Below are 26637 nucleotides of genomic sequence, written 5' to 3' on the forward strand. Positions count from 1 at the left end.
ATACATTAATAGAAGTTATGCAAACTGAACAAACTTTATTCTATATGTTTTTATTAATTTGCCCCCCCTTATTACAGAAAGGTTATTTAGTAAAATTAGGTCCTTATTCATAGAAAACCCACATCTTACCATGCTTTTATAGGAAAAGTTAATCAATTACATTTTTATTGTATGTGCATGTGATTCCTCAGGTAAGCACTGTTAGCTTTTATTCCTTTGATTGGAAATCATTCCAAATGCTGAAATGTACCATATTTCGAAAGTATCAATTTCTGTGAATTTCTTAGAACTCTCTAGTTTTAGTTAAAATAACCATGATTTCTTCTGAAACAAAACAAAACCCCACAAAACTACAGTTCTTTGGAAAAAACCACAGAGTTCTTGACAGAGAGAGGGAATTCCACTTGACACACTAAACTGGATTCTGTATGAGGGCATACAAATCAAGAAATATCAAAGGAATTCAATCCTGATTTTGATACTGAGGCATCTAGTTTCATGTTATAGTTTAATAAGAACAGCTTTAATTCCCAGAATCTGACTGTGAAATTACATTACAAAATAAAATACTTAAGACAATATTTAGTTATTTACATTCTGCTCCAAAAATGGACTGTGGAAATTCTTTACATTTCTCTTAGAAATACATACAAACCACAGCAGAGGCCAACAATCCACTGGCATTTAACAGCCATGAGTCAACTTCAGGGAACAATACCTGTGGAAAGTTTTAATCTAATACTGCTTCACTAAAAGTATTTCAGTATCTCTTCAGACTGCTTTAAATAGTTTGTTCTCCTTGCCCCAAAACATTATCCCAGTTTACCTTGCATGATGCCTGGGTACTAGCTAGAGTACTTCTTGCACAGGAAAAGATGACAAATATTAAGAACAGGAAATTAGGAGTTCAGAAAATTGCAATACAGAAAGTCTAGGCAAGTGTACACTGTGTGAATCATCTAAAACAGAAGGAAAAGTAAAATTGACTGTGCCCCTGTGATACCTTCCTATACATATTTTATGGAAAACTTTACATAGCTTACCATTTATCTTACTTCAAAACACATCATTTACATTATTACTTGAAAAGAAACACAATTAAAAAATAACTAGTTTGTTAGACTGTAGGAACAAATAATTTAAAGCTCTTTTACCAGTCTAGATAATTTTTACATTCATTTGAATGGGAGTTCACACCAAGTGCTGCAAGATAGGAATTACATTCAGAGAAATGAGTATCAACCTCCATTCCAAATTTCTCATCAGTAAACACTAATAATCATCAATTTGGGTGAGGACAGTGTAATAAAAAATCTCTTATATATCCCTGAAGTGCAAATGATTCAGTTGTTAAGGAAAAAACACTAAATGCAGTAGTTTTTCTACAGGTGGCTGAATTTCACATGGAGTGGAAAATTTCAGTTTTGCTTATGTTTTATTTTATCACACAAGATGAAATTACAACTTAATCCCACAAAAATATGCTTAGACCACACAAGTCTTCCTGATAAACCATTACAGAAGAAACAGTTTCCTGGTTTGACTTCAATCTTTGTGGAAGCACAAAGTCATTAATCTTTGCATTGTGCACACATCAATTTGACAATCTTTAGTGTTCTGCTTCTCCCATGCCAATCATTTCAGCTGGAACTTATTCAGAAGTCACTTTAAAGCTGTTCTTAAGTTACTTAATGATAAAAAAAGAGATTGCTTCAATGAAATTAACTTTTAAACAAATATACTGTTATTTTCTTCAGTTCATTAGAGATGGATCAAACTAAGGCCACACAAGAAATCGGTATTTATGATCAAAGACAGATCCCAACTGTATGAAACAAAGCAGTTTCAGTGAAGATGCAGCCACTGAAGTCTGGTGATGAGAACTGAACTTTAGGAAGTATTCTGCATTTTGCCTGAAAAACATGTGCCAGTCATCAAATCTCTCAGAATTCTAAACACCAAAAGAACAGAAGAAAACAAAAATGGATAGGTATTTAAAAGTATGATGCCTAGTTCTCCTATATACAAATATATAGAAAATTAACTTACATTATAATAATATCAAACTGCATAGCATTACAAAAGAAGGCAACTTGAATGGCTGAAATTAAAAATGTGAATGTTACCAACTCAATTATTACCATTCTGGAATTTATAATACCATAGGGTAGACTGTTGCTAGCAACAGCTATAGCTCAGTTTAAGCAAAGTCTGCCTTAATTCCAGTGAATGCAGAAATCATTAATTCAGACAAGTTGTTGCATGCTCTGCTTTCAGGTCCTCTTTGCAGGTTTTGCTGTTAACTGTTTCTCTCTTTCAAGTTCTTTCTCACGTTGCTGCTCTCGTTCCAATTCTTCCTTCTGCCTCTTCTGTTGCAGCTTAAGTGCCCTTTTCTAAACAGAAAAGACAAGAAAATAATTGTAAGTTTTATAGATATATTTAAGTTGGAACAACAAACAAAATCCCTTCCATTCTCCCTCTCTCCAACACACCCTCCTTATGAGTGAATGTAGCATAAACTGTTAATTTTTGCTTCCTCCCTCCCACTTTCAGCTTACTGTTCAGAAATGGGAAGTTTGTGATCTACACTGGGAAAACACAAACTGGAGCCCCTTCAGTCCCACTAAAAGCCATCCTTTGGATTTACCTTACAAGGTTCTTACCACGTAATCTAGTGCCTCCAAGAAAAAATTCTCTTGTTGAACACACTGAAGGACTAATCTTGCCAGAATGTAATTAGGCTGTCTAAATAGCATGAAACCAGTGAACTTATGCCACTGTTAAACAGAAGGAGAAATTCTTACATTTGTGACAACCTAGTTTCCATTGAAATGAAACTGAAACAACAAAGAGAACTGCTTGGAATGGAGTGGACTAAGCAGCAGAACAAGGCATTTTTCGTATACCACCTAAACATAAAGATGACACTGGAAGAGTAGTTCAGATGTGTAAGTTGCTTGAAGAACATTAGTAGCAAGTGAAAAGTTAAAAATATACATCGCTTGCAGCTACTGAAAACATCCTTTCAAGATAAATTTCTATTTAAATCAGAATTTTCAGCATGCATCCAAAATAAAAGTTGGAAGTCAATAATGTATAAGTAAATATCTGTATTGGAAAGTAAAATTATTTATCCCACTTACTTTTAACTTTGATGTCTTCTCGTGCAGCATCATCATTTCATTTCTAATATTCACTAACTTGTTGTGATAGTGTTTAGCTTCTGAAAACTTAAAACCAGTAACTGTTAAAGCAATGACTGTCAAGTTAAAATAGTTGTTTTATAAAGTTACACAGCAAAATAGCAATCAAAACCAGTGATTACCAGAACAGTTTGATAATGCAACAAACAAGTTCAAGTTTATATACAAAATTTACGTATCACATGTATTAATATAGAACACGACTACATTTCAACAGTTACACACAGTAATCTACTGAGTTAAGATTCACAAAACAGAACAAAAATATTACAACTTTTTATGCATCATACGAGTGTTTCATGCACCCTTCCTGCTAGTCTGGGGAGGTGCACAGAGCCCATGCTGGAGTTTCAATCCTTCTCAAAAAGCAGGTACATCTGCTTTGGCTGCACTCTCTTCCTGCTGCCCTTCCTATTTAAGGGAAATATGCTGGTTCCCACCCCCTCCAACGGTTTGTCCCCAATATCTGCACTGGTTTTCTTTCTGTAGGTCATTAAGAACAAGGAAAAGACACAAGCCTGCTAGTAATGCTTCAGCGAGAAAATCTATGCTAATCTAGAATTTAAAAGGCATTACTGGTACTTACCAAAGCATTGATATCAACAATGGAGTTACACTCCTTGAATTTTGAAACTTCTTGTTCTAATGTTTCTAGCAGTACCACTTGGTTCTGTCTAAAACAAAAAAAGATGCATAAATCCAAAGTAAAGCACCACTTATGCTTTTCAACCGCCCCTTTAAATAGACTTTTAATCAAAACAGTACCAATACACACTCCCAAATACTGGATTCCTCTTATGCATTGCTAGGTGATTTCAATAAAAACATGAGTAAAAGACTTTAGAAAAATCCAAGCTGCTATTTGTTGCACAAATTCAGCGGGATATCTAGGATAAATATCCCAAAAACCCTGAAGAGGCACTCTCCAGGTTGCAGTGGTTGACTGGAAGGAAGGACAATTAGCTCTTGACTTTCCACTTGGGTGCCTCTGTGCCATGATGCAGGACTAAGTTATTTCTGTACAGAACTCATGTGGATTCCTGGTGATTATTAAGGATCTCCATCCCACACAAATCAGCTCAAGTCTTTCCAGACAAAGGCTGTCCTTGGCAGGAGCATAATCACATCACGTGTAGTGAAACCCAAACTAAGGTACCCTGCAAAACCTGAGATGGATCTGTGTAAAGCTCTTTCCAGTATCTCTGTATCCATGGCAGACCTGGTCTGCATCAACTACTCTCAGTTATCAGTGAGGTATCAGTGTACAAAGAACTCTTATCTATTTAACTTCTTACTTGTATTTTTCATGTGTTTTGCAATACGGTTTAGAGACTGAACAACAAACAATATACCTCACTACAAGCTGTCTTGAATACAAACTGCATGCATTTGCATGAAGCAACATAAACCCAGCTTTTAGCACACTTTTCCACTACAGAAGTGAATAAGCATTTAAGAAATCTAGGTCTTCTGCTCTGCCTGGCTTAGGGGATTTTAATCTTCTAGTGTTACACATTCTTCAGCCATGCTGCTCACAGGCTGCACTGCAGCTTATACACCCCCTGGTACTCCCACAGATCACTGAATTATTCAGGTTGCTTGAGTCAGGATACAGAAATGCTGATCAACTATATTCCAGTTAAAGGGGAGCTGGCACATTATATTGAAAAGAGCAGCAAACCAAGTATATACGTGTATGAAGTTGGTTTCAAAAATCTGCTTACGTAAGTTCCTGCAGTGCTGATTTTGATCGCTGAAGATCAGGCAGATAGTGGGAAATCAATCCTTCAGCTAGCTGCTCCACAGCTTTCTCATCTATCAAAGGCAGATCTTCTACAACTCCTTCATCTGGAGATGCAGCACTGGGACCTACAACAAAGAACAGCAAGGTTGAGTGTGACAGGTCAGCACACACTTCAAGTTTCACCTAGAGCAACTATATTTTCCTTTCCAAAAATTAAAAGCATTAAAACACATTAAAATTCTCTGCACTTTTTCAACTAAACTGGACTTTCATCTTCCTCCTCTTCTTTATTCCTCCCTTATTCTCAGTCAGATCACAAGCTTCCTGGTAAACCGTTTTATGTGAACAGCAGCAGAAGAGTGGGAGGGACATATATCTGTTCCATAGACACTTTAAAAAAATAAAAAATAATTTTGAGTACTCCAGTCTACTGAAGAAAAAAATGGGCAACATCAGTGTTCTGACTACGTATCAAGAGTACCTAAACATTAACAGCCCCCAACCTTTGCTTTCGAAGTTTGAGAACAAGCTAGGCTACGAAAGGTCTCTGCCTGTCACCAGAAACACCAACAGTTCATGCTGAACCCCAAGAACTGAACTTCACAGCCTGTAGGTTTCGTGTGGGCACGCTGTGATTGTTTTTTGTCTGCAGTGCTCATGGAGGACAAACCCCTTTAACCTGCAGGCCCCCGCACGGGACAGCACGATGCGGGAGGCAGCCCCTGCCTCCGAGGGAGCCCGGCCCGAACACCGGGGCTGGCCGAGCCTCCCCGCTCTGACCGGGCCCGGAGGCGGCTCCAGCCTCTCCTCGGCTCTCCCGCACCCGCGTCCCGCCCGGCCCGGCCCGGCCCGGCCTCCCCTCACGTACCCAGCGAGCGCCCGGGGTCGCCCGCGGCCGCCGCCTCCTTCCCCTCCTTCCCCTCCGCGCCGCTCATCGCTGCCGCTCCCGGCGCCCTCCGGCAGGGCAGAGCAGGGCACAGCGGGGCAAAGCAGGGCACGGCAGAGCCGCCCGAGCCCGCAGCAGGCGGGTCCGGCTGCCCTCACCGAGCGGGCCGGCCCGGCGCCCCCCGGCCCGCGCCCCGCCGCCGCCGCACCATAGAGCCGCTGCTGCCGCTGCTGCCGCTGCCGCCGCCGCGCTCCGGGGCGGGCCGCGCGCGGAAGTGACGCGCGGGTGACGATGGACGGCGGGGCCGCGCCGGCCGGTGTGAGGGCCGGTGTGAGAGCCGGTGTGAGGGCCGGTGTCGGTGTGCGGTGTCGGCGCCGGGGCCGGTGTCCGGTGTCAGGGCCGGTGTCGGGGCCGGTATCGGTGTCGGGCGCTTCTCCCCGCCGCTCCCCGGGATCCCTGACGCCCGGAGCGATCGGAAGCCGCCTGCCCCGGGAGCAGCCGCGGGGCCCGGGGCTGAGCCTGGATGTGTGCGGGTTCAGCCCCGCGCAGACCTCGCTGTGGAGCAGGGCCTGACAAAGCCGGGGGACAGCGGCTGCCGGGCGGGAGCAGCGCGGCGCAGCCCAGGGAGCGCTGCTGCCACGGCAGAAAACAACTAAAATCACCGCCGGGGATTTCTTAGGGACACCCTTGCTCTTGTATTTCATAGATTGGTATTTTCCACAAACCGTGCCCACTTGACACTACTTGTAGCTTTTGTTCTTGGGAAATGAATAACTAGCTTTTGTGTCTGTCTCCGGATCTCCCCCAACAGTCTGCAAGAGCGGTAATAACTTCACCCAGAATTATAGAATATTCTGTGTTGGAAAGGACCCAGAGGGGTCATTATGTCCGCCTCTTAAGTGAGTGGTCCATACAGGGATCAAACTGCCACCTTGGTGTTATCAGCACCCTGCTCTAAGCAACTCGCAAGTATAGATATTCTATAATGAAAAATCACTGGTTTATGGTATGGTAGGATTTGTGTCTTTTTCCTCTTTTACCTATAAAGATCTTTTCTGTGAAATGCAGGTGGAACCATAGAAAGAAACTAATGAAGGACCAGTCAGAAAGTTTTTTTAATGCAGTATTTTAATACATCCCCAAACCTTTAAATTAAATTCAGACAGTCTCCCTAATGGTCTTCAGAAAGAGATTGAGGCAAAAAAAGGGGGGCTTTTGAGGTAATATGTCAACCTTAACACAAACATTTCTAACAGCAAGACTGTTTAAGTTCATTTGCATTTTCATATGCATATTCTAATTAACTTTTGCTCACAATGATGTCACTATTCCATCATCAAATAAAAAATGTACCCATTTTCTGGTTTTTTAAAGAATCAACAAGAGGAAGAGGTTAATTAACTCAAGCAGACTCAACTCAAATTCTTAATTCCAACTGGTTAGTAATTTTACTTAAAAGTTTCTTTTGGCAGGGAGGAAAACCCACTTTTGTTGGAAGTTTCACTGGGAAAGACTTCTCAGTTTCCAGATGGAATTTCTAGTAGGAACAAGTGAGATAATGACTCTGAAATAGTCTCACTTGAGATGTGGGAGTTTCAGATTTGTGCTTCTGCTTTGCCTGTTCCAGGCCTTCCCACGTGTTGCAGAAATAGACTAAGGATTGGAATAGAAAACTGGTATCTAGTTTTCTAGACAAATTAAAATTTAACTGTTTGTCAACCCAAATGTTCCAAAAAAGAGAATGATAGAAAACTTTTCCTGTTCGTTTTCTTCTGCAAAATGTTCTCTGTTTCACAGTAACTATTTCCCAAGTGCCTGTGTATATAAAACTATTAACACCACATAATCATTTTCATGATTCATTTTCATTTTATTTTGCAGCAACTGTGTTCAGAAACCTTTAATGCAACACCGTCGCATATGTATTTTGGATTTTATTGATGCAACTAATTTAAGCAGTTACATATATTGTAACTGTGCCCTACCCTAGACATGTGAGTGAAAATGGAGTTAAGTTAGCTTGAATTGTATAGCAAATAGGATGTTTTAAACCATCAGCTTTGGCAGTGCCACATGACTTCAGGGATGACAACATGAAAAGAAAACACTTAATAGGTAACCTCTTAGAGACTCTCTGTCCTCATTAAGTAAACGAGACCAGAAAGAGCAGAGCCTTGGCCATTACAATGAAGAAATTGAATGTAGCAGACTGTTCTGTTCAACAGAGGCTCATCTTACCAATGTATGAGCTGTTCTTGACAACTCTTCTGGTCTTAGTTATTCAGTAAAAGGTGAGCTGGCAAATCTTGGTGCACTGGTTTTGTGTGTTAGTCCTCCCAGCTACATATCCTTCCTCAGTGCTAGAAGTTTCTGTTCTGTAGAAGTGGCAAAGCTGCAGTGTAAACCCCAACATTTTAAGACAGTTTAAGCAGTTCCTGTGGTGGCTCCTGGAACCTGGCTGCTCGCGTCTGTGTGTCCTCACTTCTACTGGTACAAGTGGTGAAACTCTTGAAACTCAGAGTGAGTTAAATCAGCCAGAGAAAACAGAAACATTAAAAATGGGTGAACTGGAACACAGCTGGGAGCACTTTTCTAGGCAGCAAGGCTTGCTTAACTGGTTCCCATCTTTGGCTGCTCCTTCTGACTCCCACACTGTTCACTGCCCCCTCGCTGTCATATGGATGTCTGTGCAAGTTGAGATCATGGAAGCAGTCTCAGTTACACATACAAATATATCCAAATCCCTCCCAATATGCACTGTTAATTCTGACCCATTTCAGGGACTCAGTTCATTGTCTGGCCCCTGAACAATCATGCTGGTAACAATACCGAGGGAGTTGTGAGGTGGGTGAAAGGACAGGAGATGGCACCACTTTAGCCACTTGAAGAAAAATAACCTGACATTACATGCTCAGGAAAACAGCCACACTGTAAAGTGGCAAGGGAGCTCAGATAAAGCTTCATGCTGTCTATTTTTGGACTTCATTAAGAGAATGGCAATAAGCAACCTCCACCCAAGGCGGGTTTACCACAGAGGACTCCCCTGCCGGGGGCCCGTTCCAAGAAGGGGCTCACTCCATGTCCTGCAGCACTGCCCTGATGCCTAATCCGCTATCAGCCCTTGACCAGAAAAGGAGCGCCCTTCTCCAAAATCCTGCCCTTCTCTACAATTCTCGTTTTCACTTCCTCCAACCACGTAAAAAAACAAGCTATGTACCTTTTTCTGACAGGCATGGCTTCCCAGAAATGTTTATGGCTTAGCGAACTGACCAAATACAGTAATAGAATTTGGCCACAGGTACAAACTGATGCGTAACACGTGTAGGCTGAAACTCAGAAGACAATTTCTAGTAGTCAGACCAATGAGGAGCAGGAATTATCTCTCACTAAATTTGATAAAATATAATTACTCTTATGTTAGAGCGCAGTTATGAAATGAATTATACAACAGCAGGGTTTCTGAAGTTTGTTTCTCCTTACATTCCTTTAAGGATTGTTCAGAAAGGCATATGAAACTTCCTACAACTCTGCCTTAACAGAGTTAGTTAAACCATGTAAAGAGCTGTGCCGTGACAGAAGAGAAAGAGAAAAGCAACACAATGCAAACTTCTGTCTTTCAAAATCTGAAGCCAGAGCACGGAACCATGCAGTTCAGGTTTCCAGCGTATGAACACAGCTTCCTGTCTATCACAGACCACCGTACCTGCATTGTATGGCTTTGGCAGTTCCTAGCCTCTACCTCACACGGCATTTATGCACTGAACACAAACGCACGGAGGGACGGGAACAGCCCCTCAGGCCGCCCCTCAGGCCGCGCGGGTGCCCCGGGCGGGCCCCTCCGCTCCCCGAGCCCCGCAGCGCGGAGCCCCGGTCCGCGGGCGCGGCGAGGCGGCGGCAACGGGACTCGAACCCGCGGCCGTCCCGGGCGGGCGGCGCAGGCGCGGTGGCGGCGGGGTCCGCGGGCGCGCAGGGCACGCGACTCGCACCAACCGCCGCCGTGCGCGGGGCGGCCCCGGGAGCGCGCAGGGATCGCGAGGGCGGCGCGCTGCGCGCCCGCGGCGGAGCGCGGGGATGTGACGCGCATGGCGGCGGCCGCGCTCCCCCTGCGCCGGCAGGGAGGCGGCCCCGCGCCGGGCGCCGCCTGCCCGGCCGCGGCGTGAGCGGGGCTGCGCCGGCTGAGCGCTGCGCGGGGTGACCGGGGCTCCGGCGGTGACAGCGCCTCGCGGCGCGGTGCCCGGCGCGGAGGCGGCGCTGTGGGCCGGCGGTGCGGGGGCGCTCCGCGGCGGAGCCCCGCGCCGCGTTCCGTGCGGCCTGCGCGGGGCCCGGCGGGGCGATGTAGGGGACATGCCCTGACGGGACGACGAGCGGTGGGGGCGCCGCCTGCGAGGGCACAGCTGCGCCAGCGGAGCGGCCCGCGGCCGCTCGGCCGCGCCCGGCGAGGCCCCCGAGCGCCGCCGCTATGGCTGGGGCCGGGCTCTGGACGAGCATCAAGTCCCTGCTGGGGAGGAGAGAGGACCCGCTGTTCCTGAACGACTCCAGTGCCTTTGACTTCACGGACGAGGTGGGGGACGAGGACTTCCCCAGGTTTAACAAGCTGCGCGTGGTGGTTGCGGACGACGGTTCGGAGGCGGCCCCGGAGACGCCGGTGAACGGGGCGTCCCCGGGGCTGCCGTCCGACGACGAGTCCCTGCTGGAGCGGGACATCGCCCTGCGCGGCGCCCGCGCCGGCCGGCCGGACCCCTGCAGCGGCTGCAGCAGCCGGCGGGAGCGCTCCAAGCAGAGGAAGGTGAAGAAGCGGCTGACGCTCGCTGCCCTCCTCTACCTGCTCTTCATGACCGGGGAGCTCATAGGTGAGTCGGAGGCCTTCTGTGCCGTCCCTCACAGCTTGTTAGGCTGCTCTGGCCTTGGCTTTGAATGTTTTTTGAGAAAAACCATCACTCCTTTAGAGAGACCAGAGAGATGAGCTGCACGTGCAGGGAGTGAGAGGGAGTAAAGTCCACCTGTATTTTCCATGAAAGAATTTGCAACTTCCCTTACCTGAATCTCAACAGTTCCCCGAAATGGCATAAAATATACAAATTTTTCTTTGTGAAACAGATTTTTTTTTATTTCTTCTTGTGAGTTTTAAGGTGTTTTTAACAGAGAAGTGAAATGAACAGTTTCATTTGCAGTATTTTTTAATCAAGGGCTATAAAATTTTGCTGTGTTTGCAACAAGAGAAAAAGAGGAAAATACAGTTTCAAATGTGACATTTACCATAATAATGAAAGTAATACTGGGGAGTATTTGTCCTTTTTCACCAGATACAGCAATACAAACTATTACTTAGTACTGAAAAGACAAGTCCTGAGCGATCAGTGGCAATCCAGTGCAGACATCACTCTCTTGAGGACTTCTTGATGTCCTGCTGTGCTCTGGACTACCATGTGCTCCATCCAGACATAAATCATATGAGCACAGTCACTTAAAGTGATGGTTAATTTAACATTTCCTGCTACAACAGATAATAATACCAAGTAGTTGCATTAAATTGTTTGTGGTTTTTGTTTGTTAGAAGTATAGTGGGGTTTTACCCAAAAATGTGTTCCTATCTAAGCACCTGATTGTTGGTCAAAAGGATGAACCCACTGCTCAATTTCAGCTTTTATTGCTCCCTCCTAATGGCTGTGCTGTGCAGGATGAGGAGAACCTGTGCATTATACACCAGTCAGTACTGAACAACTGTGCTTTATCAAATAGACTTGAAATAAAATGTGAGTGTCCCTGAGATGCATAGATTAGCTGTTAAATGTTATGCCTTTGCCATTGTCTAATACTTTTTACAAAGCTCAGTATTTGTCTTTTAATCTCTGTTCACTTACTATGTCCTGTTATTATCTGTGTTTTGGATATATCCATGCCATGCAGTGCAAGCGTCTGCTGGGTGGAATTGGAACAAAGATATTAACCTTTGATCTCAGCCTCCTGAAAAATCCTTTAATGTTCTCATCCACTGTCCCCTGATTCGGAATTATGGGGAGCACTACTCTGTGCCAGTACATTGATACGTATGGTGAGCCAGGTCTCTCCAAAGCAGTTAATTGCTTTTAAATGTCTTAAATGTCAACATTCAACTCTGAATCAGAGCTAATCAGATTAATTAATTGCCATAATTCAAACACACACACAAAAAAATCAAATCATAAAACTTCAGTGAAGAACAGTAGCATGGGACCTACATCCTCCTCCTGACTTCTGCAATTTGAGTCAGTTGAGTCCTCGTGTGAAGTGAGCTCATGCTCTTGGATGCTTTAGCCAGGACAGCTGTGAATTTTGTTTTTAAGGCAAACTTGTGCAAGATGATTTGGGAACAAAATAATTGCTAGAGGATAACTGATGCAGTTTGAACCACAGATGTAGGGGACAAAGCCCCTAGAAGAAACGTTCCATTCTTCAGAGAGAGACCAGAATATTGACTGTGTCTGCACTAGTTTTATTTGGGGCCTTATTTCAGGAATGTGGGTTAATGGGAAAAAGTGCTTTTGCCTTTCAGCATGTCTCGGTGTGTGGCTGGTCATTAATAACACAGCCACAATACATCAGCTTATGGCCAAGGCCCTGTGTGTCAAACCTGTTGTGGGGATTTCGCTGAATGCCTCCATTTACCCCTGGCTCTGTGTTTTTTCTCGGGTTGAGATTTTGGTTCAGCATGAACTCAGGTAAATTTGATAAACAATAGTGTTATTATGTAGGCTTAGACATCCTTTAACATGAGAGTGATGTTAGTTGATTGTATCAGAGTTCTGATATACACTGAATTTGGTTCATCTGAAGGGCCTCTTACTGAATAATGCCTGAGCTGTTGGCAGGTTGATGCTCAAGTCACTGGGACCGTTTCTGTTTGGGGGTTTGAATCCAATTCATGCTGTTGGAGACCTCTCCATAGCTAGTGCAGGGAGAGCTCTAGAAATAAGAGATGTTGAGAGTAAAAATACTGTGATCACTGTCACATCATCTGGTGTTCTTCCCGTACAGTCAGGACTTGAGCAGGCTGGATTTGTCTGTACAGAGTTAGTGCTGTACTGTGGACTCATCCTCCTCAGGTCTGGGTGTGCTGTTTCCAGCCCTATTTCGTTCTTTGGGCACAGAATCAGAGAGCACTGAGGGCCAGACCATCAAATATTTAGGCATCCATCTTCCACAGAGAATAAACAGAGGGTTTGGATATCTCTGTAATTCTGTGGATCTCGACCTGAATGACTTGTCACAGGGAAAGTAATCATCAGCAGGAAGAGTAATCAGAGATACAGCCCCCAAGTCCTGGATCAGTGTCCCACCTGTTTAATTTATTTCACTCCAACCCTGTACTGTATTGTCTTTGGTTGGTTTCAAATTTACAAACTTTATGAATTGATCTGAAGTTCAGGTATTTGGGAAACTCTGATCATATAGGATATTTTAACTGACTTCCTCCTATGATCTTTGGTGTATTTGAGTTTCAGAGAAAAAGGCAGAAGACTCTATCAGACAATTATTTTTTCAGTAAAAATCATTCTGGTGTCTGTTACTGATGTCAAGATGAAGGAAATCTTGTTTCAGCAGCTTTTTTTGTGCAATCTTGATTGGCATATTTTTTCCAAACTCATTACTTCAGCCTATCTCAGTGTTTGTTGTTTAATTTGATGAACAGTCAGATAACAATTCACACTTTGGGGAAACCATTGTGCATCAAGAAAAGAAAAACTTATTGCAAGTCCTAGTTATCTTTTCTGACAGGGTTTTGATGTTTTCAGCTATGTTTAGAGATTTCTAATTGATCATCCATGAGGAGAACTGCTGTCCTTCATGGGTCACTGAAAACAGTGGTGAGCCATCAAGCTGTCTATTTGTAAAGGTTATAGATGTCTTTTTTCCCAAGTTGCCAATTGTATTTAAACAGCCCCTAGGCAATACCTTCAACCAAGCAATGAACCAATACCTTTAGAAACAGAGAACCTTTGACTTCAGGATTTTGTAAATGGCAGATATGTTTTCTTAATCCACATACTGCATTATGTTTAGCTTTAGTATCTGAATTCTTTCCTTAAAATTTTATTTTGAAAGTCTTTAAAAGTGAGAGGCTAACTGAAATGGAATTGACTCTTCTTGGACTGAAGTGGTTCTCAAAACAATACATAAGAATCAACACACATATTCTAAATAATGATATATGTAAACTGCTAAACTAACTGTCCTTACATATAAATTATTGTTTCTTTGTTCATTATAAAAGAGGCTGAGTCGCACTTTCTACTTTTTTTTTTTTTTTTTTTTAATTACGGGAGAACACAAATTAATTCAGAAAGGAAAGGTGTAACTCATTTTACTCAAAAAGCTGCTGAATTGCTAAATCTTAAAAACTCCTTGTTTTTGAGCTGCAATGGCCTTTTGGAGATTTTCAGCCTCAGAAGAATTTGACAAAGAAAGTTCTGAACAATTGAAGAAAGGGGCTGGGGGAAAGGAGCAGTTTGAAGTGTGGTGCCTTTGGTGGCTGTGCACAGCACACACAGTCCTGCAGTACAGCCGTGCTCCGTGTTTGGCTGGGGAGGAGAGAGTGGTTCTGTGTGCAGGTGTGTACATAAGGACACTGCAGCCACACACACTCAGGTTTTATGACCTGTCTTAAAAGCAATCAGCCAGTTGTGAATTCCCCTTTTGCTATTTCCTCTGGTCAGCCTCTTCACTAAGACAATTTTGATTGTACACAAAAATTTCGTTATTTGAAATGTTAATTGGAGCCTGAAGCCTGCCAAATGGCACACCAGCTGCACGCTTTGCTCAGTACAATTTACAGGCTGCAAGGCAATCTCAAGGTAAAAAGAGAAACCAAATCATAGCTGAGCTGACACTGAAGAAGTGATCTTTTCTGAGATAATGGGTTTACCTTCAAGCATGTGGAAGACAACACAGCCCGTCCTTGATTCCCCTTTGTATAAGGGATACTTAAGTGAGAGGTGCATTGTTTAAATCTCTCACTCATCCAGTAGTAGCACTAGCAATTGAATTGGAACAAAGATATTAACCTTTGATCTCAGGTTATTTGTCTCAATGCAGCTCATTATTACAAGAAAAAAATATGGCAATAAATAACAAAGAAAAATGCTTTACAAGTGGAAGTCATTGTCTGCAATAGATATTGCCAGAACTTACATGCTCCTGCCAGGATGGGGAATAATTAAGGTTAAAAGATAATGTAATAAAAAGGGGACTGGGTAAATATCCTGGTCATTGAATATTTGGAGTTGTGTTCCTGTTCTGTAATGTCAGAGTGTTGAACAGATGTAGTTTAACAAAAGAATCAGTTGATTAAACACATGTGCAGCAATAAGTAGAGAAAAGATACAAAACTGTTTTGGACCTGATCTTGCAAACATTATGATGCAAGTAGTCTCACTTAGAATATCAGGAGTGAATCCTTTCTATGTTACTCTTAATAGAAAACTCACTTCACTGCACTTATAACTATGATAACTTTAAATTATATAATGCATGGCATTTTGCTTGTAATGGCAAACCCCCCTCCCTGTTTAGTGAGCATGAGAAGTGCTCTCATGTACTTATTGCACTATTCTGAAAAGAAATAACTGTAAGCTGTGCAAGAGGATATTATGTAAAATAATTAAAAATGTCACGTGTCCTGACTTTTCCTGTTATGTTTCCAGGTGGCTATGTTGCTAACAGCCTAGCAATTATGACAGATGCACTTCACATGCTAACTGACCTTAGTGGTATCATTTTGACCCTCCTTGCTCTCTGGTTGTCTGCAAAATCTCCGACAAAGAGATTCACTTTTGGATTCCATCGCTTAGGTATGTAGCTATCAGACTTCGCTATTAAAGAGTATTTTAAGCAACAACTGTAAAGAACAGCTAATTCTAGAAGAACAAGTAGCTAGAAAGAAAGTAGCAGCAAACCTAAGAGTTGCTTTAACTGACTCTCAATGTCCTTTCACTGGTCTTTGGGGATACACTGCATAGGTTGTATTGCCACAAGAGAATAGATTAAAAAAAACCAAAAAACCAAATTTGGCCAAAAGTTGGACAGCAGCATTTCATTCACTGGGAGCAGGGCGAGTCTCTCCATCTCTGTGGGACTGGCACTTAGCAGATTCAGAGTTAAATTCTGAGTGCTTGATTCATCTTCCATCTTGAAGGGGAGGGTTGGGGAATTGAATTCATGATGACATTGTTGGTGCAGGAGCTGTGCATGTCAGCCCTTTGTTGTTCACAACAGATTATTGCCAGTGCCCAGGATTTACAAAATCTTGTTGACTTCAGCAGAATTGTGATACTGGAAAAAGGTCCTATTCAATGGGAAAAATTACATTTTAATCCACAACTAAGAAGTTATGTAGAACATATTATTAGAGAGCTCTGCCCTGCCAGAAGTCGTATAAATCCGTATTCATATTGCATTCCCCAAACCACAGAAAGCTGAGGTCAAAAAGCCCCATGGTTTGCAAAATGCAGCAAGTTACTTAACCTCTGACCAGTTTAGGTGTCTCTAAGAAGAAGTGTAAACAGAATTATGGACTAACCCTTGGAAGAATATTTTCAGGATTTATTACTTCATGTTTGGAAATGTATTGATGATAAAGGGTGTTTTCATGTGGTTGCTAACTGGATATAATATACAGCTGCAGATCTTTAGACATTTTAGCAGAAACTCCAAAATATCTTGTTCATGAAATAGATAATTTTTAGTGTCCCAGTTATGTACCTGTTTTCTATAACTCTCTCTAGCACACATTTTTCAAGGAATTTCATTCTTGGGTAGTCACTATTTGCAATTCTTAGTTTGGCTGCTAGAACAGCAGTAGAATTCAACAACTCCATCACTCCTTGTCATTTGTCATCAGTTAGTCACTAGTGCATGAATGCATAACTCTGTACACTAGCTAAGCTCTTTGGTGCTCTAGCAAGAAAGCATTAGCAATGCCAGCATTTCCCATTACAAACTTTTCTTTCATGAAGTTTTAATTTTGTGACAGGAGCTCCTCTGATGCTGAAACCTGACCTTGCAGGTATGCCCCTGGCATCTGCTCATACTCTCCAGAAGGATGTTTGTTAGCATTTATACATACTTTAACTCTATTTCAAAATAATTTGGGTAGTTTATATGTCTTTGTAACTTTTCTAAAACCAAATAGCACACACCTTGAACATGCCATTGCCTAGCTTAAAACAGGGGTTTATCTTAGGAAAAAATAAAAGAAACTTACTTAACCATTAAAATCTTACTCAGTTCTTAAAATTTTCACTGACTTTTCAATTAATGTGAAAGAAGAAATCCCTGAGGATTCCTGCCACCTCATTTTCTCTATATTTTTTTCTTTCCAGTTTACTGCCAGGAAAAATACTAGCCAAATACTAGCCAGACTGATCCAGTGGTGGTCCATGGGCCATGAAATTAGTCTGTGCTGCCCTTCTCCCTATGAGCAGCCTCCCAATTCTGCAACAATTGCTCCTCCTTTTCTGCCCCCAGTGCCAGCAGGTGGTCAAAGGCTAGAGCAGGTTTTGGAGTGTCCTCAGCTGGAACACGTGAAACCCACCTGGACAAGCCCTGAGCAGCACACTGTAGCTAACCCTCCTTTGAGTAGGACTGCACAGTTTCCAGGAGTTCCCTTTTACTTCACGAAAATTAAAAAGAAGTAGTTTTTACTTTACAGCCTTTTTACTTTACTGCCTGCGTAGCAGCAGCGCAGCTCTCTGGAGGAGGATGAGGAGAGCCTGCGGCTGGGGAGAAGAGTTTCTGTGCAGGAAGGAAGAGGAGGCGAGTCAAGGCCTTGCTAGGGACCCCCAAAGTACAGAAGATGGGATGGTTCAAAATTACTACACACAGTCTTTCTAAAAATCACATTTGTGAAATTTATTTGCCTGATTTTAGGCACCCAGTCTGAATGCTGTGGCCTGAGGGCCCAGTTTCACACATCAGTGAGTGCTGGCAATGGAACAAAGCAGTTTCTAGGGGATATCCTTATTGTAACACATTTTTCCAAATAACCTATATCTGAGAAGCTTGTCAGCAAATCATAGTGGTTCAACAATAGCCTAAATTTCACAAAAGAGATGTTAAAAATGTCAGGATGTTAAAAGTAGGGTATAGATTGGGCATGTGTCACAGAAAAAGATGTGGAGCATTTGTTTAAAGCTGGGAATATGTGCAAGAACTGTCTCATCACTGACCTGCTCTGCATTAAGTTTTAAGATAATCCATACATTCAGTAGGCATGAAAACGTTCTAATGAACAACATTTCTGGTACTTGTTGTCATTTTTGTTTGCAGAATGATGAATTTTCAAACTTATTCCCATACATGTTGCTTTGTAAAAGCAACAGACCTATTAGTTGTCTAGTCAAATTCCAGAAGGAAGTTAGCACTAATTTTCATTTATTTGAATACATAATATATAAGTTCCATCTTCAGTTTTGTTCCAATGTCAGTTGTGAAAAGGAAGCTGACAGATTCAGGAATGGGTTAGAAAAGGGAAGACAAAATAATGGAAATTGCAGTCATGTCAAAAAAGAATTAAATTCTTGAAGCCAAAAATAGTTCAGTTTCACCACCAAGTGCAGCTACCTCCTTTTCAGCAAGACACTGAGCAGATCTAAGCATAGATAAGGATCCTGGCACTCGTCCATCGCTGCAGAGACAATGTTAGTAATGACAGAATTAGACAGTCCACCGAGACCATGCACACACAGTTCATTTCACAAGAAGTGAAAGATCTCAGCACAAATCTACAATGCTGACATGACAGTGACTGTGGAAGAAACTGCAAGGAAAATACTGCTTTCCATTGCAGAAAACATGGGTTTAAATTGTAAAAGCACACTATCTTATTTCTCCGGTAAATGGTAATGTGCTATGGCTTCACAAGTTTTTTAAAAAGCATTCTGGAAAACCTTCTAAGAAATGTATTGTGTATTTTTAAGATTGTTGCCCTGAATAATCTGCCAGCTTCGTAAAGATCACTCCCATTTCTGTCGATATTTCCAGGATTTTCAAGTTGCTCTGAAATCATCTCAGATTGTGGCAGTTGCCTTTCAGAGCCTTGTTACTGCCTGGTGATGCTGTTCCTCATCCAGGCATTGACACACTACCCAGCAGCTGAATGTGCTGGTGTGAGTTTCTTCTCCCATAATGATGTTAATAATTCAGTGCATGGATCAACTGATTTTGGTGACATTAAAATTCTAATATAGCTGCATGTTTGGGTTTTTTCTGTAATAATAAATAAAATTTAAACACTTCTGTGTTAGAAAAGAGATCTGCAGTAACCTAAGTTGTATTGCAGGCTGACACATCCAAAGCAGAGGGAGACAGAATTCTCAGATGAGTTTTCTTAGAGCTATGGTATAGCCAAAGGCAGAATTTTGCCTCTACTGGGGAATAAATCAGAGCAACATGTGTGGAACTAGGGGGAAGAACAACCATTACAATTCCAAGTAAATTAATTCCACCTCTGCTCTTTGAGTTCACAGAGGAAGGCTGAGATCCCAGTGATCCATCTGGCAAGTGACAGTAATGAGCATTATGCATAATGATTACAGATTACTCAGGCATGGCTGCAGATTTATGTGCAATGCAATGGAGTGAGCATTAAGGTTTTCCCAGGGCTTTTTGTAAAGCCCTGTATTAACTTGCTTATAAGTGAGACAGTCTTTAACTGGGCTAATGTTTTCTCTGCCAGCTGTGTTACTTTTTTTTAAAATTATTTTTAGAATATGAAGCTAGAGGGTAAAGTTACATTTATGTATGTTTTAAAGCAATCTGGTGGCCCATTTGGAAATGCAATTTTCTTTACAGTAGGACCTTTAAACTGTAGTTTGGACTCATCCTTCTCAGGTTTGCGTGCTATTACCCACACTATTTCATGACTTGGGTACTGAGGCAGCACAAAGGTCCTGACCTATAAAATACTCAACCCTGTTTACCTCTCATCTGAACAGCAGGAACCTCATAAGGAACTGTAACCACTTTCAACAGATGTGAATGGCAACAGAAAGTACAAGGAAATACTAGTCTTTGTTAGTGTTCTAATTTTTGTCTTTATTTAGATATGTTTCCTTTTGAAAATCCCTGCTGATTGGATAAGATTCCAATGCCAAAATAATGGTCATAATGCTCTTACTTTTGTGAAATCATAATATTTGGTAAATATTAGATAATGTTAGGACAGCATATCACAGCATTACAGAAACATTAAGCAAGCCTTTGTAGCTGAAATCTGCCTCAGCTAACATTTAGGAACACATCTGTTAAGGAGCTTAAGAGTATCATGTGTGACAAGTTTGTACTGTTTGGTTTCTTTATCTTTTTGTAATTTCTTCTCCATCCTAAATACAAAAGGATATATAAAAATAATTTCTAAAACCGGCTTAATACTCTGGACACTTAAAATCAAGGTTTCCCTTATTTGTGAGTAGGCTGGTAATGTTTGAGATCACCTGTCCTCCTCACCCCTGGACAGGGCCTTCGCCTGCAGCTTCTCAGGAAAATGTTCTGGGTTTTCTGAAAAAGTCAGAATCATCACCTGTGCAGAACTTCTCAGAGATAACATAATTTGAGGTATATACTGATGACAGGGGCATGTGAAGGAGTGGACTAGAACAAACTCCACTGGTTAATCCTATTTTACAAGTTTTATGTGCCACACAATTTGTTAGTTTATATTATGGTATTATATATTAGTTATGATATGTATGGATAAAGTAGGTAAAACAAGGCCTGTCCACACTCTAATTTGGAAATAGAAATGGATCTGAGACACATGTTTATAATGTTTTTTCCTTTCTATTTGCAGAAGTACTGTCAGCCATCATTAGTGTACTGCTGGTCTATATCCTTATGGCTTTCCTCCTGTATGAGGCTGTTCAGAGAACTATCCATATGGACTATGAAATAAATGGTGACATCATGCTCATCACAGCAGCTGTCGGTGTTGCCGTTAACCTAATGTAAGATCTCTCTCTCCATCAACACTCATAAATTAATTTCTCAATAAGCTGCCAATTCATTCATGGCCTGTAACTTTATCATGGCATGTAATTTTGCTGGACCTCTTAATTTTCATTTGACTAGAAATTGCACTGAATATTACTACTTGAATTATTTGGTTTAAAATGAAAAATACTCAACAAATCCTCCCCATCCAACAAACCCTGAAGCCTGTTTCTTGAAGCATTTCTCTTCTTCCACTTTCAGAATGGGGTTTTTGCTGAATCAATCTGGCCACCTCCACTCCCACTCGCACTCCCACCCTCACTCTCACGTACCTCAGAGCTCTCCAAGCACAGCCCAGGGCAGCAGCCACGGGCACAGCAGCCTGGCTGTGAGAGCAGCGTTTGTCCACGCCCTGGGGGACCTGGTACAGAGCATCGGGGTGCTCGTGGCTGCCTACATCATCCGCTTTAAGGTAGGGAAGGGCTCTCCTGGGGGCACGGGGGGCCCTGGCATTTCAACTCGGGGATTAAAGTCAAAAGGGGCCTGCTTTTATAAATTACTAAAAATATGTTTTTAATTATATTTTATGATAAACTTCATACATCATGCAAAGTAAGCAAAACTGTCTCTACTACATATTTTGTAACTATTTAAACAACAACAACAACAAAATTAATGAAATTTGGAACTAGAAATAACTGTGTTTTCTGAGTCACATTTTTGTAAGTGATCTTGTTTTCAATACATCCTTTGACATTGTAAAATTTCCCTTTGCAGCCAGAATACAAGATTGCTGATCCTATATGTACATATGTATTTTCCATACTGGTGGTTTTTACAACAGTTCGAATTCTGTGTGACACGGGAGTTATTATTCTGGAAGGTAAGACCTGTGCCCAGTCTGCAGTACTTCACATGGAAAATACCAGTTTTCTTGACATCATGATCCCCATCTCTGTGTGGGTTGTGTCTAGAGACCTGTCTGTCTTGGTGCTGCTTTAGTGTAGTGGTTCTTTATGGCTTCTCTAAACTGCAGCAGTTTTTAGGTGTCTTTGACTGTGGCCAGAACAACACAAGTCCTATGTCTGCACACTTTTTACCATCAGGAGATGTAGAAGTGAAATGTACAGAACTTTCTTATGTGTCTGCAGTGACTCTCAGCTAAATCAACACATTTGCCCAGACTCCGTTTTTGACCCATGTTGATCATCTCAAAGTTTGATTTTGCCCTTTGTACAGATAAAGGATGGTGGTGGTAAGTTAGAGATGTGCTGTTGGAAATACCAAAGGGACTTGATCTCTGACTTGCAGAGATGACACGCTAAAACACAGTCCACTGCACATGGACTGTGCATGCTACATTGCATGCACATGCAGTGCTACATTACTGTAGCCTGTGAACATGATCCCAGGTACCAGAAGAGCAGTTTCAGGAGACAGGCCCTAGCATTTTATTTTTAACAGATTTTGACTTTAGAGTCCAGCCTAAGCAGTCGCTAGGGGTTAGAGGCTGCAGTAAAGTTGTCAACAAAAGCACATCATTGCAAAGGATCTAATGTTGGCTGTTGCCAGAGTGTGCATTCTGGACAGGACAGATTCCATTTGAGACAGCTCTGCAACTCATGTTCAACTTCTGTTTCCTTACCAGATTTAACAGGCACATTTCCATATTATTTTCTGTTGGTAACATGGAAGTTACTAATCACTTCCAACAGCACAAATTCTAATTTTTTGACATTGACATCTGTTGTGAAATTTTAAAGGCTACTGAGACTTTGCAGAAGATAGAATTAATTTTATCTCATGTTTGGTATCACAGGAGTTCCAAGGCACTTAAATGTGGATCGCATCAAGGAAGACTTGATGAAAATTGAAGATGTTTATTCTATAGAAGATTTAAATGTTTGGTCTCTTACTGCAGGAAAAACAACTGCCATAGTCCACTTGCAACTAGGTAAGCTGCTGGATAGCAAAATTCTAAATTAAATCCAAGTTTAGGAAAAGCCCCCCACTTCCTCTTCATATTTTTGTTTAAGTTGAATCAAGAAATACCATTCTGGGGAAAGAAAATCTATTAACTCTGGTTTTGTAACAGCAAGGAATATAACACCTTGGCTAAGAAAGACATGGTGTAAAGGAAAATTGTGCTAATAAAATGTATTCATATCAAATTGTGCAATACAGATTCTTTGGGTAGGGGAAAAAACAACACAAAATTTCTCCTCAGAAATTTTCTTACATGTTTAGGGAAAGAAAGGGGGAAGTTCTAATGTGGAATGATCTAACATGAAAAGTAAATGTTTTGCCACAACATGTGCTGATTCAGACATCTAACTATACTACAAATATCAGTTCTTAGTAAGAAAGCTCAGGTTTTTGGAGGGAAAGTGTCAGACACACATAGAGTTCTATCAAGAGAGGTGTAAAATGATAAAAGAGAAAGTACACAGTGACCACAAGAACAATAAATGAGTGTGATGAAAAAATTATTCTCATTGGTGACACTGTGATAAATTTGAGAACTTTTGCATTGCCCAGGTTTCTTGAGTGAATTTATTAATTATTTTTTCAATTTTGCAGTTCCTGGTAGTTCATCTAAATGGGAGGACGTTCAGTCCAAGGCCCGACACCTGCTGCTGAACACGTTTGGAATGTACAAATGCTCTGTCCAGCTCCAGAGTTACAAACAGGAAATGAGCAAAACCTGCGCAAGTTGTCAGAGTTCCAGTGCCTAATTTCATATGTTTTGGGGACTGCTGCCTTATTCCTTACCTTGTGTAGTCAAAGACTGAGAGCAATAAATGCAAAATGAAAATTATCCAGTAGTAACCATTAATATGTGGATTTGTACCATGGGACGTGCAGCAGGGAGAACTGGTGCTGCAAGAAGTGCAGTGGTTGCCCTACAGAACATGTATTTCACTCTCTCCATTGTACTGGTTTATTCAATTTGTTACGATTTTGAGACAAAGCTGGTTTTGGATTATTGTTTACAAACTGGAACGTGGCTCTGCAGATACCTCACAAATTACAGTCCAATACTGTCCTTTTATCATCACATACCACAAAGTAGCTGCACTCCAAATGGAGGATCAAGTATTCAGTATTTCAGTCAAAAATCTCTAAAGCTGATCGTACCAGGGTTGCACAATGTATCACAATCCCCAGATTCATTATTCAGTATTTTTGCAATAGTGATTTTCATACAGTATCTCAAACTATTAACACATACATTAAGTTGAATTCTTGTTGAACACGTCTCTTCAGAGACATTGCAAAATTCAGAATTTACTGTACCCAGAACAGAAAGTTAGCTTTAATCTGGGCATGCAGAGATCCAGACAGGAAGATCCTTGCCCAGACTTCTGGTATTTAACTAGAGACCCAACACTGGACCCAAAGTATTTTAAGTGATCAGTTATCTTTAATGTATTTTAGAATAGGATTTATACTTTAGAAACAGGTTATTTATTTTACAAAGTTTTGACTTGTAAGATGAATTTACTATTAATAATCTTGAATGTCTAAACCATCATTTGATTCACGTTAAAAGGCCAGTTGATTAGCATGCATTCTAATTGTAATTAATAAATGTCCTGTAATTGATTAGTTTTCCTTGATTGTTTTGTTTTAAAAGAAAAGACAAATGATAGAAGTGATATTTGACATGGAAATACTCTCAAATGCAATCTTCAGATACGTGCATCTAACAGGAGAGTGGAGAGCAGAAGTTTTAGAGATGCCCAATTCCATCCATCACAATCTCTGACCTTTTCATGTTTGCTTTGAGCTCAGCATGGCAGCATCCTGACAGGAATGCCACTGCAATAGCACTTCCCACTACTTACCTTATGAATAGAGCAAAATCCAAGCAAGCTCAGTAACTTAATGGTGTTGGACAACAATATCATAACAACCTACAGTGGCAGAAAGGCCCTTCTGTATTTACAGAGAGGAGGCAGCCTGAAAAGACTCTGTATTCATCTGGACAGCTCAGAGTCCACAAAGTGGAACTGTTTGGCCTCATTGTGGAACCCCTGTATTTTGAATGTACACAAGATAATAAATCTTTACACTAAGCTATCATACACCTACGAGCCCAGATTTAACCAGTTTCTGATGTCACTGGCATTGAAGAAGCTAAGGGCAGCAAGATGAGCTACAAAGTTCAGAAGATGAGAGGAACTTGGCTTCAAATATTTTTTGTTTATTCTGTACTTTCATCTTACGCAGAACTTCCACTGACAAGAGAAGTAGTTCTCTGTGTGGATCAGAAAGGAAAACTTCTGCCCAGTTATGGTTATTGTGATGTTCAGCTGTGAATACTTCAGCTATTGTCTGTTTGAAACTCGCCAGGGTTTCACATTTTCATCACGCTGGTTTGTATCTGCATTTCGTGGTAACAATTTTGGCTTCTTTTCTTCCCTTTTTGGAGGTAGGGGTCACCTAATGAATTTTTATTGATGAAAGCTGACAGCACGTTGTGAATTTGGACAAAGTGCACATAACATTGGATTGTGTTCGTATCTGTTTGGGCAAGAAATGGGAACACTCGTACAGCGTGGGAGCACGTGCAGCTCCGTGGTGGGGAAGGCAATGCTGCAATACAAACACCATCAGTAATTAAGCCATATCACAGTTCATAGAAAATGTGCATCCCATCCTTACAAACCTACAGGCAAACCCCACAAACAACAGGTATTTTGCACATACTAATGCTCAAATGGGTTTTCATTAAATTGGGGTTTACAGTTGATGTAATTAGATGTTGAAGTTCAGTAGACAAGTATTGTATTTGCAGTTTTTTAATAATTTACTATATATTTGTTTAATTGAAGAAAAAAGGTGTGTTGTTTTATTGTGGGTTTTATTAAATAGATTATTAAAGTTCACATTGTCTTATATTTATTTGTATTTCTTCAAATTCCTACAGCAATCTGATTCTTAGGGCAGCTATGTCTGAACACAGCTTTTACTCAGTTTGCAGATGCTATACATAGAATTAATTGTCTCTGTCTTTAGTCAGAATAATTTAAGACTTGTGATTTCACATGCAATAATTGCACTTTAGAAAGTATAAGCTGACAAAGCGTGGAGAAGGATCACCATAAAGCAACTGGTAAACATTCCTGAAACCCTACATTCACCCTCGAGGGTTACCTTGTTACCAAGGTCTCTAGAATGGAAGTTCAGTGAAAAGGCAACTTTTCACTGAAACTGAAGACAAAACTTGTCACTGAAGACAAAATGAGAATAAAGAATAAAAGCATCAGTAAGTTTTTATAGATACTTCAAGATCATTTTCAGTATCTGCTTAGAGAAAAGGGACATTATTATAAATAAGGTCTTGTGTTTTTCCAAGCCAGATTATTTCATGTGGCTGAGATAGTTTACACACTCTTACACTATTCTTTTCCTTTTAACAAATCCTCTGCTTGAAATGAAAATACATATACTTGACAGGACTTCTTTCCAAGCCAAAAACTTCCAGGATCTGAGCAGGTTTCCAGAACCAGTGTCACTGATTTCCAGAGCTGTGCTGGAATGCCCTTGCTGACTGAATAGATGAAGTCCTGAGAAAATTCTACCACTTCTGAAAGTCCACACTGGCAGAAGGTTTTTCCTTTCTAAATCTGTGATTGTCACCCATCCTTTTCCGAAGCACAGATACAATTTTGATGACAACCTACTCATATGAGTCAATAAAACATTTTCATATGAGTAGACTGCAAACCCTCACATCCCACTCTTCCCTTCTGAAGTGTTCTTATCCTAAGAAGAAAATTATCAGAAACATATTTTGTTTCTGAATGTTTTCCTTGCTTAATTATGTGGTTTAG

The 26637-nt window shown here is 41.3% G+C and overlaps 2 protein-coding genes across 3 annotated transcripts; one reads left to right on the top strand and one right to left on the bottom strand.

Annotated features, from left to right (window-relative positions):
* Positions 1–31: 31 nt before the first annotated feature.
* On the bottom strand, positions 32–6110 carry BLOC1S6 (biogenesis of lysosomal organelles complex 1 subunit 6). 2 transcript variants are annotated; one of them, XM_063412632.1, is made up of 5 exons: positions 5816–6107; positions 4928–5072; positions 3790–3877; positions 3144–3230; positions 32–2393 (listed from the first exon to the last, which is right to left on the bottom strand). In XM_063412632.1, the coding sequence occupies exons 1-5, from the start codon at positions 5880–5882 to the stop codon at positions 2274–2276; spliced, it is 507 nt and encodes a 168-aa protein (XP_063268702.1). In that variant the 5' UTR covers positions 5883–6107; the 3' UTR covers positions 32–2273. The 2 variants fall into 2 exon arrangements, with proteins under 2 accessions (XP_063268702.1, XP_063268701.1); XM_063412631.1 differs by lacking the exon at positions 32–2393 and adding an exon at positions 2422–2777 and having other exon boundaries at positions 5816–6110.
* Positions 6111–10150: 4040 nt separating this feature from the next.
* Positions 10151–25689, top strand: SLC30A4 (solute carrier family 30 member 4). Its single transcript, XM_063412500.1, has 7 exons — positions 10151–10683; positions 15514–15660; positions 20658–20811; positions 21059–21269; positions 21575–21680; positions 22617–22751; positions 23378–25689. The coding sequence occupies exons 1-7, from the start codon at positions 10293–10295 to the stop codon at positions 23530–23532; spliced, it is 1299 nt and encodes a 432-aa protein (XP_063268570.1). The 5' UTR covers positions 10151–10292; the 3' UTR covers positions 23533–25689.
* Positions 25690–26637: the final 948 nt, after the last annotated feature.

This window comes from Prinia subflava, chromosome 15 (genome assembly GCF_021018805.1).
Source record: "Prinia subflava isolate CZ2003 ecotype Zambia chromosome 15, Cam_Psub_1.2, whole genome shotgun sequence".
Lineage (NCBI taxonomy): Eukaryota > Metazoa > Chordata > Aves > Passeriformes > Cisticolidae > Prinia > Prinia subflava.